General features: G+C 46.0%; 1 protein-coding gene across 2 annotated transcripts in view; it reads right to left on the bottom strand.

Moving 5' to 3' along the window:
- Nucleotides 1–15,839, bottom strand: part of DIP2C (DIP2 acetate--CoA ligase C (putative)) — a 367,574-nt gene that overhangs the window by 64,654 nt on the left and 287,081 nt on the right. For both annotated transcript variants that reach the window (XM_087826047.1, XM_087826049.1), the window contains 7 exons: nucleotides 14,484–14,623; nucleotides 11,676–11,812; nucleotides 10,223–10,431; nucleotides 9,089–9,203; nucleotides 8,350–8,551; nucleotides 2,601–2,710; nucleotides 819–899 (listed from right to left, as the gene is read on the bottom strand). In XM_087826047.1, the coding sequence (XP_087682173.1) occupies nucleotides 819–899; nucleotides 2,601–2,710; nucleotides 8,350–8,551; nucleotides 9,089–9,203; nucleotides 10,223–10,431; nucleotides 11,676–11,812; nucleotides 14,484–14,623 (994 nt within the window). The remainder of the gene's footprint in view (nucleotides 1–818; nucleotides 900–2,600; nucleotides 2,711–8,349; nucleotides 8,552–9,088; nucleotides 9,204–10,222; nucleotides 10,432–11,675; nucleotides 11,813–14,483; nucleotides 14,624–15,839) is intronic.

Below are 15,839 nucleotides of genomic sequence, written 5' to 3'. Positions count from 1 at the left end.
TAAAGAAAAATATGGATAAATTGCAAATTATGAAAATACGACAAACCCCAAAAAGTTTTTCCTGAGGATGAACTTCACCGCTATTGTGCATTTGCTCAAAGTCTCAAATGTGAAGACATCACTGTCCATAAGCTATTTTAAAAACTACTTCTTTATGATGAAATTCTACTTAAGGTGATCCACAGGGTGAAGAACCTTTCCTTAAGCTACAGGCAAACTGGGCAGCTGGATCCACATCAGGAGGATCCCAGAAGCTGCGAAATGATCTTGAACAACTGGACCAGACACTCGTATTTAGGCTGGAGCTCTAGAGGAGAGTGTGCAAGAGACGGGTAATGGGAGAGAATGGCCAACACGGAGAAGACTTTTAGGGGACTGAACATATGCCCTGGTAGGTGTTCAGGTCCTGAATGCCATGTATGGAGGAAGAAGTCCAAAGGAAGGTGGGGTGAGCAGTCCTAAGAATGAATGTCTATAATTAAAAAACTTCTTACTTATAAAAAAGTAGTTCAGTAGTAAATACATAAATATTCCATAGATCTGCAATTGTTGTTGGTTGCAGAAATCATTCATTACTCTTTTTTTTGGGAAATACTGCAAAAATTTTGCTAAAATACATACATACACATATGTATAGACAGATGTGTAAACCCTTATATTTAAAAACAATTCTTCTTAACTGAAAATGTCTCAGTCAAAATAGCAACAAATAACTAAAATGAATTCAAGTAAGACTGAAAGTTGAGGATGAGGTCAGGAATATAATAGACAGCAGGAGGTGCAGCACCCCAGGGAGCAAGCGCGAGTCAGCAGCTCACCCTGCAGTTGAGCAGCGTGTAAAGGACGTGGTCGGGGGTGGTCTGAGCCCTCCACTGCAGGACCTCCGAGAGGAACAGGAACTGGAACAAAGCACAGACATTAGGGCCAGACCACCTGGTTGGGGGACTCATCTCAACATTTAAATGGGTCTAGTCTGTTTGAGTGTTTTTGGGGTGTGTCTCCACAGAGGAACGAGGGCGCCCTGACAGATACGGTTGACAGAACACGCAGGGGCTCAGAGTACTCCTGCCGTGACTGGGTTCAGATATGCCCCTGGAGAAGTTTTCTGAAACCTGCCCAAGATGGGAGAACTGCATCCTTGTCCCGCAAGATGGAGCAGCTGACACAGAAAACCCCTGTCCTGCTTGGGGATTCCAGAGGATGCCACATGACTTCTGGGTTGCACGGCAGTCAGCTCTGTCCTCTTGTAACATGGGCTCTCTTAAATGCGCTGTTTAGAATGGCCACCCTGATGTCATCCAAAGGCACCACAAACCAGAGACCATGTGCATTATATAGTCCTAGTGAAAAGGTCAACCTCTCTTATGTCAGGATCCAGGGAGCACCACGTCTGCCCTTAGTCCATGTTATGAACAGAGATGTACAGGAAAGTGGGAAACATGGCAACCATTGCTTCCAACAAACATATCACTGTGTATGTTACCAAATTCGCAGTATTTCAAATGGTTGATTTTGTCACATTTCTTGGTAGCCATACAGAGTGGGGCTACCTTTTGGTGACTCTTAAGAGTTCTCAAGGCTGCCCGGGCCACATGGCTCAGTTGGTTGGAGTGTCATCCCATACACCAGAAAGTCTGTGGGTTTGAGTCCAAGTCAGGGCAGATACCTGGGTTGTGGATTCAATCCCTAGTCAGGAGCATATGGGAAGGCAATAGATCGATGTTTTCCCCCCACCCCTTCTCTCTAAAATCAATTAACATATCCTTGGGTGAGGATTAAAAAAGAAGTTCTCAAGGCTAAATGGTAATGATGGGACTTGTAGCCACACGTGACAACTGTAAGGTGTCCGTGGCGGAGTTGGGCCAAGGACTTCTACGTTCCTGAGGCTGCTTTAAGGAGGTCTGGCTCCCAGTCTGGGTTTGAACTGATGTTTTCTTGCATTTGTACAATCAAAGGACTAAAGCCTTGACCGGCCAGGTCTGGCTCTGTGGTTGAGAACTGACCTAAGATCCAGGAGATCACAGTTTGATTCCCGGTCAGGGCACATGCCCAGGTTTCGGGCTTGATCCCCAGTCGGGGGGATGTAGAAGGAAGCCAGTCATTGATGTCTCTCTCATCGATGTTTCTATCTTTTTCTCTCCCTCTCCCTCCCTCTCTCTGAAATCAATAAAAATATATTAAAGGAAAAAAAAGGACTAAAGTCTTGCTACACAGTCACTACAAGGTCACTGTGAGGCAGATTAGTGCCCAATCAGGGCTGGTGGGAAACTAGGAACAAGTGTTCAGGGGACTAGGACCTGACAGGGCTACCCAGACACTGGCCCCAGGCCTGCCAGCTGTGGGACTGTGTCATCCACCCTTCTGTACTGCTGTGGCATGTTCTACAACACTGTATCCCCTAACACAAGCATTTCCTTATAACATTATGTGGTTGTCTCTTGCAGAACCAAGAGGGCAGGTAGGAAGCAAAGGTCACCAAAGACAGGGAAGATCAGTGGAAGACCTGCGCTGGCAGAGCAGGAAGCTAGAGCTCATGCTCCTGAAATTCAGCATCAGGGTGATGGGTGGGGGCCCAGTGAAGGCGGTCCCTCTGCTCTCACCTTCCGGGCCTGGTCGTTGTCTTCTATCTGACCCAGGTCTCTGCCACTGGCCTGTGCAATCCTCTTCCCAGACACCAGGTTCCCCACCATCACAGAGGCAGGGCCGATTTCTGGAAAGAAACAGTGGCGCACACGTGAGGAAAACACGTGAAATTCCTCAAACATGACCTCCCACCTTGGTAAAGTGCTTACTCTGGGGAAATCCTTTCAAAGACATGGCTTTGAAAATATCTTATTACAGCAAGGTTTCAGAGGAGTCTCTATGATTATGATGATGATTGCAGCAAGTATAAACTCGATGAAGGGTAGAGAGAAACAATGTGCTCACAAACCCCCCAGTGCTGCCCCAGCCCACTTCCTTTACTTTCCAGTTAGAGGAATACTGAAATCTCACATTAGTGATTATAAAAAATAGTGCCCAAGACAAACATGGAGTTTAAAACATGACGTATTTCACTGCTAAGTAGTGAAAGACTCCTGGGTTGTGAGTCTGGTTCCTGGGTGCTAGCACACATCACCAAGAGTTGACTAAACAAATGTTTCTTATACATGCCTCTTGGGATACACTTAGAGAGTAATACTGCTGAAGGATGTGACACAGAGTCACTTATCTGTGTATTTCATCAATGGAAAGGTTCAGGTTCTCTGTGAGGCCCAGAGATAGTCGAAGTTCCCTTTATGCCCCTGTTACCAACTCAATCACCAGGCTCTTTTCATAGTTTCTGACACAGTACAAAAGAGAAATGCAGAAACAATCTATTCTGGCAGCTTTCCTTTTCTTTTTTAATGAAACAAAGAAGGTTCTTAAAGAGCTGGAGTAACGCTTTCAAATTTTCTCATTCAAGAAACCCTAGATAACCTCAGTTTTCTGAAAATACTACCATTCACATTTTCTTTTCATTAAACACATACATATAAATCAAGATGCACACACTTAATAGAAAAAGGGTAGGAGTTCCAGGAGAACATGCCAGTGTGAGAGTATGCATAAGGGTGTGTGTGTGTGTGTGTGTGTGAGGGGGCATGTGAGTGTGCACGTGAGCCTGTGACTGTGCGTGTGTGTAAGCCTGTGTGATAGGGCCTGAGCGTGAGCATGCAAGTGTGAGAGACAGTGAGGAAGGAAGGAGAAGAGGAAGTGAGGGAGGAAGGCTGAGAGATATTTACCAAAAGAACTGCAATTTAAAGTAACAAAGATGACATTAGTGTTTAAGCCTTGGTTTGATAAAATACAAGTTGAAGGCTACTATTGAGTCCTATCATTACTAAATTTTCAATGAAGGCCAAGTTACAGGCTTAGAAATCAGGATACATGACGCATCACTTATTGTACATGGACAGCTGTTTATTATATCTGAAGCTGAGACACAGGTTTTGAGATTTAGGCTGAGGGGTGTGATGATACTGAACCCAGCCTATAATATGCACAGCTGCCATGACAACCACCCCAGCAGTCATCCTGGCTTTCACTGGAGTGATGAGGAATGCAGGGGGTGAGCACCTAATATCCTTTAGCTGACTGTCCAAGTGGGAACAGGTCACCCACTCTTCTCTGCAGATACATGACTATCCAGAATTTGGTTTGTCATGAAACACTCAACTTTCCGCATCTATGAGAGAGACTGCAGGGTGCTTCAAGGTAGGCCTGAATTGTGGAGAATAGCCTACGACACAGATTTCTGCACTGATGTCTTTGATTTTAGGTGATTTGTAGGAGCCTTTATGCTAGTTTCCATGTAATCATAGAACATGACTTACATACTCAGCTAAATCATGTTTCAATTTTCATGTGTGTTACTTTGGGACTAAATTTCTTTTCTTAGGTCTTAATGGAATACTACTCGGCCACAAAAAAGAAGGAAACGTTACCCTTTGTGACAGCATGGATGGACCTGGAGAGCATTATGCTAAGTGAAATAAGCCATTCAGAAAAAGACAAGTATCACATGATCTCACTTATATGTAGAATCTAACAAACAAAATAAACTGACAAATAAAACAGAAATAAACTCACAGATAGAGAACAGACTGATAGCTGTCAGAGGGGAAGGGGGTTGGGAGGCTGGGTGAAGCAGGTGAAAGGATTAGGCAACCCCCCCCCCAAAAAAAAAAAAAACCCTCGTAGACACAGACAATAGTATGGTGATTACCAGAGGGAAAGGGAGGTGGAGGAGATAAAACAGGGTAAGGGGGCGATAAATGGTGATGGAAGGAGACTTGACTCAGGATGGTGAACACAATATAAAATACAGATGATGTATTAGAGAATGGAACACCTGAAACATATCATTTTACTAACCAATGTCACACCAATAAAGTCAATTAAAAAAAAAACTATGAGAAAGAAAATTAGGCAACGTGGTGCATAGTGGTGGGAATGACACTGCTGTGTGGTTGGAGTGACGTAGCTGCTGCCCAGAAACAAATGCACCCACCCATCTACAGCCTTGCTTATTGGTCATTGATTTCCTATCTTTAGTACCTGTAAGAAAGTATCCAATGTTCTTTTTGGCCGTTGAGACTGGGCAGGACGGTTTTTCTAAGAAGCCAACTTGGAAATGGCCTACACTGAAGGCTTCCCTACAATTTTTTAAAGAATCCAAACTATAGTAGGAAAAGCACTGTTTTGAGGGGATATCACGACTTCAAGGTGCCTTATTTTGTGCTTCTCTGAGTCCAGTCTCTCCTCACTGAGAATTTATTTCTGTTGGCCTTCTCTGGCTGCAAAGCTCGGACCTTGCGTGTCTTTCTCCCCACACAGACTTAAGAGTTTATGTGTTCCTAATGTTGCTGGGAGACAAGCAGCTTTCCTGCTGCTTTTATTTATAAAATTCATCCTTACAGAGAATGGAGGCTCTCTCCCTTGTTGACTGAAGGGGGCATGTGCAAAACACTCTTGCAGTCTTCATCTCACCCTTCAAAATATGAAAATATAAGGTGGAGATTTTCCTAAGCTATGTGTTAAGTTCATATTTGCTCTATCTTTCCACATTCCCTCTTAGAGATTTACAAATCTACAAGCTAGTAACTCCATGTAAGTGCTGTTTAATTCTTGCCTTCCAATACCTGACCGACAAGTTTGTGCAGGGACATGGGGCAGGCGGTGTGTGTGAAGGCAGCATTTCTTCTCCTTGAGGGGCTGAGCTCTAATGGCTATTCCTCAGGTCTCCTCTAGCTGCTCTTATAAAATATGTCCAGGGAAAGTTAGAGCTGCTTTTATCATTTTGTTGCTAGCTTAACTGATGGGTTAAAGGTCTTTTAACAGTTTTTTGCTTAATTAAGACACTCTTGCAGCAATAGCGTTGTTAGCTGAGTAAATACAAATTCATCCAGTTAAAAGGCAATTAGGTTGTCTACAAATGATCTAAATTTTAGGGGCTCTGTTTCAAGCACCTAGCAAAACCCTTATGCATAAAGAGCCTCAGTAAATGTTTGCTTTGGCCACTGAGTACTTGCTTGGAGTCATAAATGTTTGTTCCAAGAGGACTGTAGGAATTGTCTAGCCCATTTCCCTCCCTGCATTCATGGAAAATGAGGCCTCAGGGAAACGTCACCTGTCTAAGGGACATCACAGGTCATCAACTAAGCTAGGGATGGCAACTGGTACCTCACAGCTGCCATGTACTGGTGCTAAAAAACAGCTTTTTGGAGACACAGAATTACATAGCCTCTCAATATTTAACAAGAAAAGATGGGACACCAAATATCAATAAAAAATTCTTTCCCTACATTTATAAGTAACCATAGGTTCCATTTACAACATTGTATTGTTCAAGTGGCCCCAAATCTTCCTGCTCACCTTTACCACGCTCCCCCCTGAGGAAAGAAGGCTTTCCCCATAGCTCTCAGCGCAGACCGTCCTGGCCTTTCACCTTGGCCATGATTGTCGTTTCGAGTTCCTTGACATCTGGCAGGTGAGCGGTACCCTGCACTTCTGGAATCATATGCATTTGCAAATGATCCCTCTCCACAGATATCTGTCCTGAATTCTGCCGTCACATTGCTGACCTGCGGGGCTCCATGACCTCCTCCACACTTGAGCACCTGGAGACACTGGGTCGAGGTGTCTGATAATGAGTGAAGGTGAGTAGGACAGAGACACACCAGTCACTTAGGAGTGCACAAGGACCCTGGAGAGCCCACATCCTCAACACACAAAACCATCACGCCCATACAGAGCATCCCCAGTGCAGTCCATGCCCTAAGATAACAGGAGACAAAGAGGCGCTTTGTCATCCTGTTGCTGTGCTCACCGAAGGGTGATGCTTTGTGTTTTCAGAGGCTCCCCACGTGCAGCCAGGGCACCCACAGAATTTAAAGAATGAAGATTTTGGTGAGTGCGACTGTACATTTGGCTATAACAATCATATGCACCAGGGATTGAGAGAAAAAAATGAAGGTGAGAAGGAAGAAACAGGAGAGGAATATTAGTTAAGGAAATCTAGAATATAAGAAAATAATTAACAAGACAGAAATAGGACAAAAATAAAAGAGCAATGATGCCTACAAACTGACTTTCTATGCTATTGAAGAGAATTACTTTGTACTAGGAAAGAACTAAATAGCACAAGGTGGAAGCTGCATTCTGACTGCTCTACAGACATCTCTGTGCTGCAGGGACATTAACAGCAAGGGACACAGTCACAGACCTGGACAAAAGTTCTGAGTCCTCTCTCCTTGTGGGAAGACCACTTTTCTCTTGTGGCATCCATGTCCTCACATTAACCAAGAGGATCATCTGCCTCACATAACTCATCCAATCTCACTTTCAGGGAGTTGAGCCTCGGGGGCCAGATGGCCCCTACGTTTACCACAGAGTGTATGCCCTGTGATACCCAAGGGCCTGTAGCTGCCTTTGCCATAGAGTCTGCCCCCCTGACACTCTAAAGGTGGAGCAAACAGCCACTGAGTCTAGGTCTGTTTCCACCACACTCTGGCCCCACAGCTGTGGGTGAGGCATTTTCCTCATTTGTGAAAGGAGACGAGAGTGCCACTAGCTAGTGCTCTGAGAGATGAAGGAGTTAATATGTGTAACATGCTACACACTCCACCACCCAGCCCGAGCTCTCGTCCTCTGATATCTGTCTGCATGTTCCAGCCTGGAGGCCAGGGACCTTCTGGCTACACTGGCAGATTTACCTCCTCACCACGCACATTCTTGAGATAAATTCCCTTTCAATGATAACTGTGCAGCCCCAAAGAGCATGATTGGAAGTCAGATAATTAATAACTACATGTCCCTCAAACTGCAAAGCACCAGGCAAATGTTCACTCTCATGACAACATCACCTGCAGGTTTGCGGATTCTTCATAGGCTTCAAAGTGCTTTCCCATGTGTTGGCAGCTTTGACCCCCAAATTAACCCATAAAACATGTATGGACACGTTATTCTCATTTATGTGCCAGGAAACTGAGCCTGAGAGGCTCTGTGCCTTGGTGAGGCCACAGCAGATGGAGATCTGATGCCCAACTAAGGAGGCTCAGGACACAGGCGCCACCTTCACTCCAGATGTTTTGCACGTGCCTGCTCTGAGTGGTTCCACTGGCCCAGCAAAGCCCTGCATTCCACCCACTCTTCTGCAAAAAACACAGCTTAGGGTGAACAGGTCCACTCCTAGGGGTGGCGACCAGGAGGAAGAATGGCTGAGAACTGCCTCAGTTCACGAGGCCTGGTGAGCATGGCACCACCACCACCACCAGCTGCAGAGCCCACCTAAGACTCCACACAAATCCTTCCTGCCCCTGACCATACCTGGCTGCTTTTGTCGAGGTTTAGGCAGGTTTGTGACACAAGTGTGTGGGCACATCAGGACATTGCAGGGGTGAAGCGAGCCCTCCAGGAAAAGCTGCTTTGTTTCTGACAAATGAATCCCACCGAGAGGGGTTTTGGGGAGTGTGTTTGCAGGAACCAAGGCCAAGCAATAAACCCCGACTTGATGGATGCTGTCGATTGCCTGGAAGTCACAAGAGGAGACCAATGTGTTAAAACAGGTACTGTGAAGAGACATCAAGCACCTATACAGGCTGTGCAAAGCACCATCCAGAGCACAGGAAGCATGTGCAGCACTGCAGTATGGCCCATGGGAGGCACCAAGGTAAGAGAGGGGGCTGCCTGGCTAAATCTCACCAAACTAAACTGTTATGGAGGAACTGTAGAATACCACACATATTAAGAAAGGAAGTTTGAAGAAAAGAAAACATAGTCTTAAGATAGACACTCGTGACCTCCCCAGGTGAACAGCAGGAGCCAGTTTTGCAAACCCCCGACTGCTAATCTCAGTCTAACAGCCACTCTCCTGGAATGCAAAATTTTTGACCAAATGGAGTGACAATCAGGGATAAAAGCACACACAAGTTTCAGGGTTGATGCAATATTTGACCAAATGGAGTGACATTCAAGGATAAAAACATATACTATGAGAGTTGGCCACATTCTAACAAATGCTACAAAAGCTGTGGGCATGCCTGGAAGAGGGCAAGAGAAGGGCTACCTGGAGCACCCTGCTCATCCACTGGAAGCTGTCCTCCTCCGTGGAGTCGGGCCGCTGCTCAGCCACGATCACTATCCTCTCGTCATGCAGAACGGTCACTGAGAACACAGCTATTCTGCAGGGACAGAGGGAAGGCATAGTGAGTATAGGCTGGAGATGCTTGTGTGAGGACGAGTCTCCAATAAGGAGCTTTAGAGCCACTGGTTATAGACTCAGTGGGTCCCAGCACCAAGGACTGTGTCAGAACAGCCATCACAACATCAAAATTCCATGCACATATTAAGGAGAAGGCAGCTCTGAGAGGGGGAACCTGGCAGAGTTTTGAGCAGAATGGCCTGCATTCCCTGAGGTCACCTCAGGTTTGGTGACAACTTCCCCACCTCTTAGTGCCGACAGAAGTTCAGTGCAATTATCAGAACTGCTGAAATTTAGAAAACCACTTAATTCACGTCTTGAGTTTGCACCTGTGAAGCAATAGTCTCCAAATGAGTAGAAATTTTGTGTTTGTGAAATAACAGTTTTCTACTAGATATGCCAGCCTCCTGCGTAAGCACAGGATAGTGGTGACTCAAATCCCCAGCGCCGCTTTTCACAGAGGTTTAAGAATAATCCAAAGGTGGCAATGCCTCATTCAATATCTATTTCTCCTTCTCCCTTAGCTTGCAGCACTGAAACAAGGTTCTGAAGCAGTTTATGACTTTCTTCAAATTAGCAAAAGCAATCACCAACATTTACCCTGTGCCAAGCAAGGCAGGGGTACAGTCAGGGGAGGGAAGTCGCAAGAGCCAGTGTCCCCTGTAAATCTGTCACTCACGTATTATCTTTGGATCTTTTGAAAGGACCTGCACCAAGAGATGAATATTTGACTTTTTGAACTTTTATTAAAAATACGTTTCTCAAATGGATATTTTTATGTAATTTAGAGGAGAAATTAATGAAAATATCGTTCTGGGGCTCAGGAAATTTCTATAAAACTGGATATTTGAGAACTCGATTGAATCTCAAAGTTCATTGAGTCCAGTTGCTTCATTTTACATAAGAGTACTGAGTCCCATCAGTTTAAGGAATTTATGCAATTTTATATAAAACATGCTATAGAAAACTGTGTGCTTAATGCACAGAGGGTGCACTCACCTTCCCCTGTAGACAAACTTCATGGGCTCCACGGCCAGGGCTGTGGCTACAATGTCATCAGCGTTGTGTCTGCGCCCGCTGACCACCATGAGCCCATCCATCTTGCCCACCACAAAGACGAGCCCCCCAGGGCCGACGAAGCCCAGCAGGCCTGTTCTCACGAAGGGGTACTCGCTGACAGGGGCCCCTGAGCTCGTCACAGGGAATACCTAGGGAAGCATGCGCTGTGAGTGCCCAGTGATGCCTGAATTCCTCCCTCCTCCTTGGAGCCCACTAGACCTGCTTCTCTTCAGCTCTGTCTCCTAGCCCGAGCCCTGGCTGGGGAAGCCAGCCCAGGCAGTTGCTGCCACCAGACACCACAAACAGCACCTTATAATTTGGTCCCGCTGGTGCACACACAAGGCCCCTCGCAGGTTTCTTTCCATGGATTCTGAGCCTCTTAACAGGTGATATGCTGAGGTCATTACAATAGTCTAATAAACACTAATTCTTCTGCTTATGAAGTCATAGCATAAAGTGATAAGTGGAGACTCAAGGGGCATTTTAAATAACATCTTTTAGTTGTGAAATGTTCCCTATCATTGAAATAGCTTTCCTTATTGGAACTACACTTAAAAAAATATAAAGGAAGCAAATTACATGTGTTCAGACTCTGCACCTGTTTTCCTCAAACCTGGCAGGTGAATCACATAGAGAAGATGGGGATTTTATTTAGGAGTGTCTTGAAAACGTGAATGTACATTCAACAGCCACAGTTCTAAGCATTAAGAAACTTATCCCCAAACAACTCAGGCTTTCCTGCACTTAGCAATCAAAAGTGTGCTTCTCCTGGGGTTGGGCATCTCCCAGTTAGTGGTATAAACTCTGAGAACATGGAGGTGCAGCTGAGTTCCCAGACTACTGAGTACACCCCTCAACTTCTCACTCATAACATCAACACACACATACAACATATACATCACCTGTGTGCACACACAACCCACGTACACATTGCACACACTACACACACAGCATAATACCCCCCTTGCCCCCCCCACAAACGCTTGCCTGTTCATGTTGTGGAGATAGTTATTTAGCGTGCACACTCGTTCACATCTGGCCAAGTGTGGCCTTGCCTGACAGGCCATAAAGGGGGCCAATGGCTCCTCCACTAGTGAGCCATGCCAGTGTGCTCACATTCCTCTATCCACCCACTGTTACTGGTGCTCTTACGAAACAGGCAAAGGTGAGGACAACAAAATATTAAAAAGGCCATTTTAAAGAAACTGTTTTTGCCCTTTTTTGACACTTGGTTACAAGGTGAAAACAACATAAGCCAAATTTATTGAAAACTATAAGAAGTGGCAGGAGAAAGTGCAACCATTTAATGACTATAAAAATGTTCTTTTGAGAAATTACCATCTTATCTTTCACATCTGTGCACCTGGCAATGGTGCTCACCTCCCAGACCTACCTCGAAGGTGTTCTTGGTCATGCCCGAGAGGCCATAATAGGATGTGCCCGTAGCAATTGCACACACGCAGAGCTCCCCGATTTCATCTGTCCTGCACAGCTGAGGGATCCCGTCTGGCTTCACAGAGCACATGATGGCTGTTGTGGAACATGGAGCACAGGAAATGTTAGAGGGAGGGAGGTAGGAATAGGGAGACAGTTACAGAGAGACATACATGGAAACAGAGAGATGAATACAAAGGGAAACACAAATGAATAGGAACAGCATCGGGAACAAAAATACAAGTGTGACAGGGAGGTAATAAGCCAGGTAGTCATTTTCCCTAAAGTGAGTCATCACTTTTCATGTTGCAGCAAAATGTCATATTTCACAACTGTGACATCGGTAGATCATCCCAATTGCTTTAATTTTAATGTGTAAATCGTATGTAAGGGGAGTAGCCCTTTCTGCCACAGACATGAGGATAACATTCAGAGTAGGCCAAGGGCCATCAGCTACAACACCATCAGCAAAATACATGCAGCCTCCAGGACGCAACCTCAACTCCATCAACAGTCTTTTGAGCCCTACAGTCTTCTGAGTTCTGGGTGGAGGGCCCCAGCTTCTGTGGAAACTATAATCTTTGATTTCAGATTCCCCGTCAAGCTGGGCCCTTTACAGAATATTGGTCAAGAACTTCTCAACTGACCATTTCAGCATGAAACTCAGCGATGATAAGTTTTACTCATCCGTGGCATGCACGCCCGACACTGTCATGACACATGCACCCTGATCGGCGACCACAGACCATGGGTCTGATCAGGGAGCTGGAGGCTCAGTGAAGTGGGGAGTTGGTCAGGATTGCTGAGCTGACCAGGAAGAGCCTGAACCCATCACCTTGTGTTGGAATGAGGTGACAGGAAGTGCCACATCTAAGAAACAGCCAGCAAAACACAGAAGACATTCAGCTCACTTTTGGGGAGAAAAATTCAGAATAAAATTATACCAAATATTTTTCAACAATCAGATAAAAATTAAGAAGTGTGATAATACACTGGGGAGGAGGGAGTGGAGAGAGAGGGACATCCCCCACTAGTGGTAGGATAAAAATCTTTAGTTTTTCCAAAGGACACAATATTGTCACTTATGTGGGCATCTGCCCTAGAAAAAAATCCAGTTCCTAGAACTTTCCCATTCGATCATCCTCACACTTGTGAAGATGAAGCACAGGCAAGTTACTTACAGCACTGCAGCTCAGGAGCACAAGACAGACAATCACTGGGGGTGGGGGGACAAACTGAATAAATTACATGTACTCAAACACCATATACTACGCAGCCTGGAGAGGAAGGAGAGCTCTTCATGCACTGACAAATGAGCTCTAAGATACAAGATGAGTGCCCTAAATCATGTGGCACTGAACAGAGGAAAACCCCACAGTGCTCTCTCATTATGTGAAATAGAAAAACCCCCAGAAAAAACAAATGTGGTTGTGTGTGTGTGTGTGTGTGTGTCCATAGCCTCAAGGAATTTCTGAGAGGAAGCATTATTGACAAAAAGGAAATTTTATCATTGTACAACCTGAATCTTTTGAGGCTAAAATCATGGGGATCTATTATTTATTTGAAAAATATGTTTTTTAAAGAAAGGAGCCAGGAGGCCTGGGTAAGGCTGGAAGTGTGCAGTGGGCCTGAGACACAGCACATAGAGGGTTTGATGGTTTAAGCAAAGTTTCTGTGACACCAGGGGTCCAAGGAGAAAGAGACTCTTTATGGACAGGCAAGGTGACCTCTGGGAAGCCTGGGCCAGCTCACCTCCTTCTGTGGAGGGGCCCTGGGGACACTCCTAAGAGGGTCCACATGGACCATGCACCTACAGTGTGGGGTTGCATGCACCTCTGGCTTGTGGCATGCACTGGTTGTGAGGAAGCTACGTTCTCATTTCTAGTGCCTTGCACGTGTGTGTCTGTGGGGCTGTGTTGTGTCTGGATGTGACTGTCCCCCTATGAGGTGAGACCACACTCCTGTGTGTGGAGGGCTCATCAAGAGAAGGTCTAGACTCAAGTGGAATCTGCACCTGAGAAGGGAACCCACTCCACTGTGGGGGCCTAGGTGCTCAAAAGGGACATAAGAGAGGGGATGTGTGTGAGGAGAAGCAAGACCAGGTAAGAGTATCCTGCAAATAAGAGGGTGAGCTCCCCTCTTGTGCCAGCACAGCCAGTCTCCCTGTGCTTCCTGTAGCACTATGTGATCACAAGGGGCCCCAAGTGCAGGGCAGGGGGTGGAAGGCAGGTAGGGTCCTGCAGGGTGGGCCTTTCAACCAGGAATCCTCTCTGCTCACTTATGGAAATGGTTTCTGACTTCTAAAGAGGGCTCTACTGCTAAGACAAGTTTCACTAAATACCCAGGCCACCATTCCTCAGTCTTCAAGTATCTGCTACAGGCCTAGCTAGCACCCAGCTCTGCATAGTGCGTTGGGATGACCTGGACTTCAGAGGAGAAGCCACCAAGTGCCACTGGGGGTACAGAGCAGCTCCCACCACCCCCATGGGAAGGGGACCCTGGTTCCAGTGCACCAAGAGGCATAGAAGCCGTTCCTCGGCTTCTTGAACATTTTAGGTTTCCCATCACCAGGAGGGGCAGTGTTACCGCCAACCATGAAGCTTAACAAACATGCGAGAAGACTGTAATTAAGCATCAATCCGAGAGCGCCTTCCAGAGGGGGAGGTGATGCAGTCGGAGAAGCATTTGATAACTGATTCCTCCATCACCCACATCTAGGGTCCTGAAAGAACTCATACACTGTTTGTGACCTGGGGCCCACTCTCACCTCCAGGCATCACGAGGCCGACATCCTGCACGGTGAGTACAGACAGCTTTTCTTCCGAGTCCACTCGGATGACCCCATAAGTCAGCCCGTGCATGGAGAGGACGCCCCGGCCCGGGGGCTGGTTGCTGTCATCTGTGGGCCTGTAAGAGCAGTTTTGTCTGAGTATGTAGAAGCAATGACGTTGTTGTAACCACAGATAAGCACAAGAGGACACCTGCACACCAAAGGCAGCCACACTGGGTCCTGCAGGACTCCTGAAAACAGGCCTGGCTGCCACATTTCAAGGGTTCTTAGCTTGTCAGGGGACCTGTTTTTGATATGTTAGTGTCCATTAATTCTACCTCTGGGTTTCCAGAATATTTTAAAAGCACCTCAGAAGCGTGAGGGCATTGCTGTGTTCCCTTAATATCTACCCTTCCCTTCTATACACCCACCATAGACTGACTGGTTTAATTCTCTTTCTCCAACCCCACTTCTGCAAGATTACATTTTCCAGTTTTGGAAATGGTTAAAAGGGAGAGCAATGATTCTAAGAACACGATGGTATCATGGAATATAAATGAGAAAGATTCTGCTTATCCAGCCTCAAGTTCAGACGTGCATGGTGTAGGTTCAAGAGCAAGTGTACGTGTGAGAATCTGAACTGAGGCTGAGGTGATGTCATTCTGGATGGCAAGTTCTTAGGGACAATGTTTGGATGAGAGACATGCTGTAACATGCTTTATGGTCATGGGATATGGGGTTTTGGATAAAATATGGTTTCACTGGATACACTGTCTATCTTCTCCATGCCCGTGGGCTCCACAGTCTACCCCTTTCCCTCCCTCTTGGCCTCATCTCTACTCTCAGAACAGAAGCACATGGATTCCTACCTAGACTCAGCGCTCGGCCTCATTGCCCCACCTCAGGACAGACAACACAGTCCCAGTTCTGTTCCCTAAACTCTTCTGCAAGACTTCCCACAGCACCTCCCGCCTGATGACAAAATTTTGCTCAATTGAAGCTTTTGTGTCCCGAATTGTCCTGAGCCCTCACACAGTGACTTACTTAATTCACAAACCTATGGGGGCACCACTCTTCTCCCGAATCACAGATTAGAAACGTCAGCCTAGGTTGCTGTGTGACTGATGGGCTAGGTGAGATCCAGACCTGGGCCCAGACCTGGATTTCATCCTGTGTCCTTTCCTGGCAATTTCCCAGCCTCTGGCCTAGAAGACTGAGCATCTCTTCGTTTACTGTGAAGTTTTGTTTTTATGAAATTTTAAAACAAAACAAATTATATGAGCACATCCTTGTATGAGCAAGTTCAATACTGCATGAGACACACAGCAAAAGGGGAAAGTTCCTGCTTACCCT

The sequence above is a fragment of the Miniopterus natalensis genome, chromosome 1, assembly GCF_054644295.1.
Source record: "Miniopterus natalensis isolate mMinNat1 chromosome 1, mMinNat1.hap1, whole genome shotgun sequence".
Taxonomy (NCBI): domain Eukaryota; kingdom Metazoa; phylum Chordata; class Mammalia; order Chiroptera; family Miniopteridae; genus Miniopterus; species Miniopterus natalensis.
The sequence above is the reverse complement of the archived record's forward strand: the minus strand, read 5'-3'. Positions and strand labels throughout refer to the sequence as shown.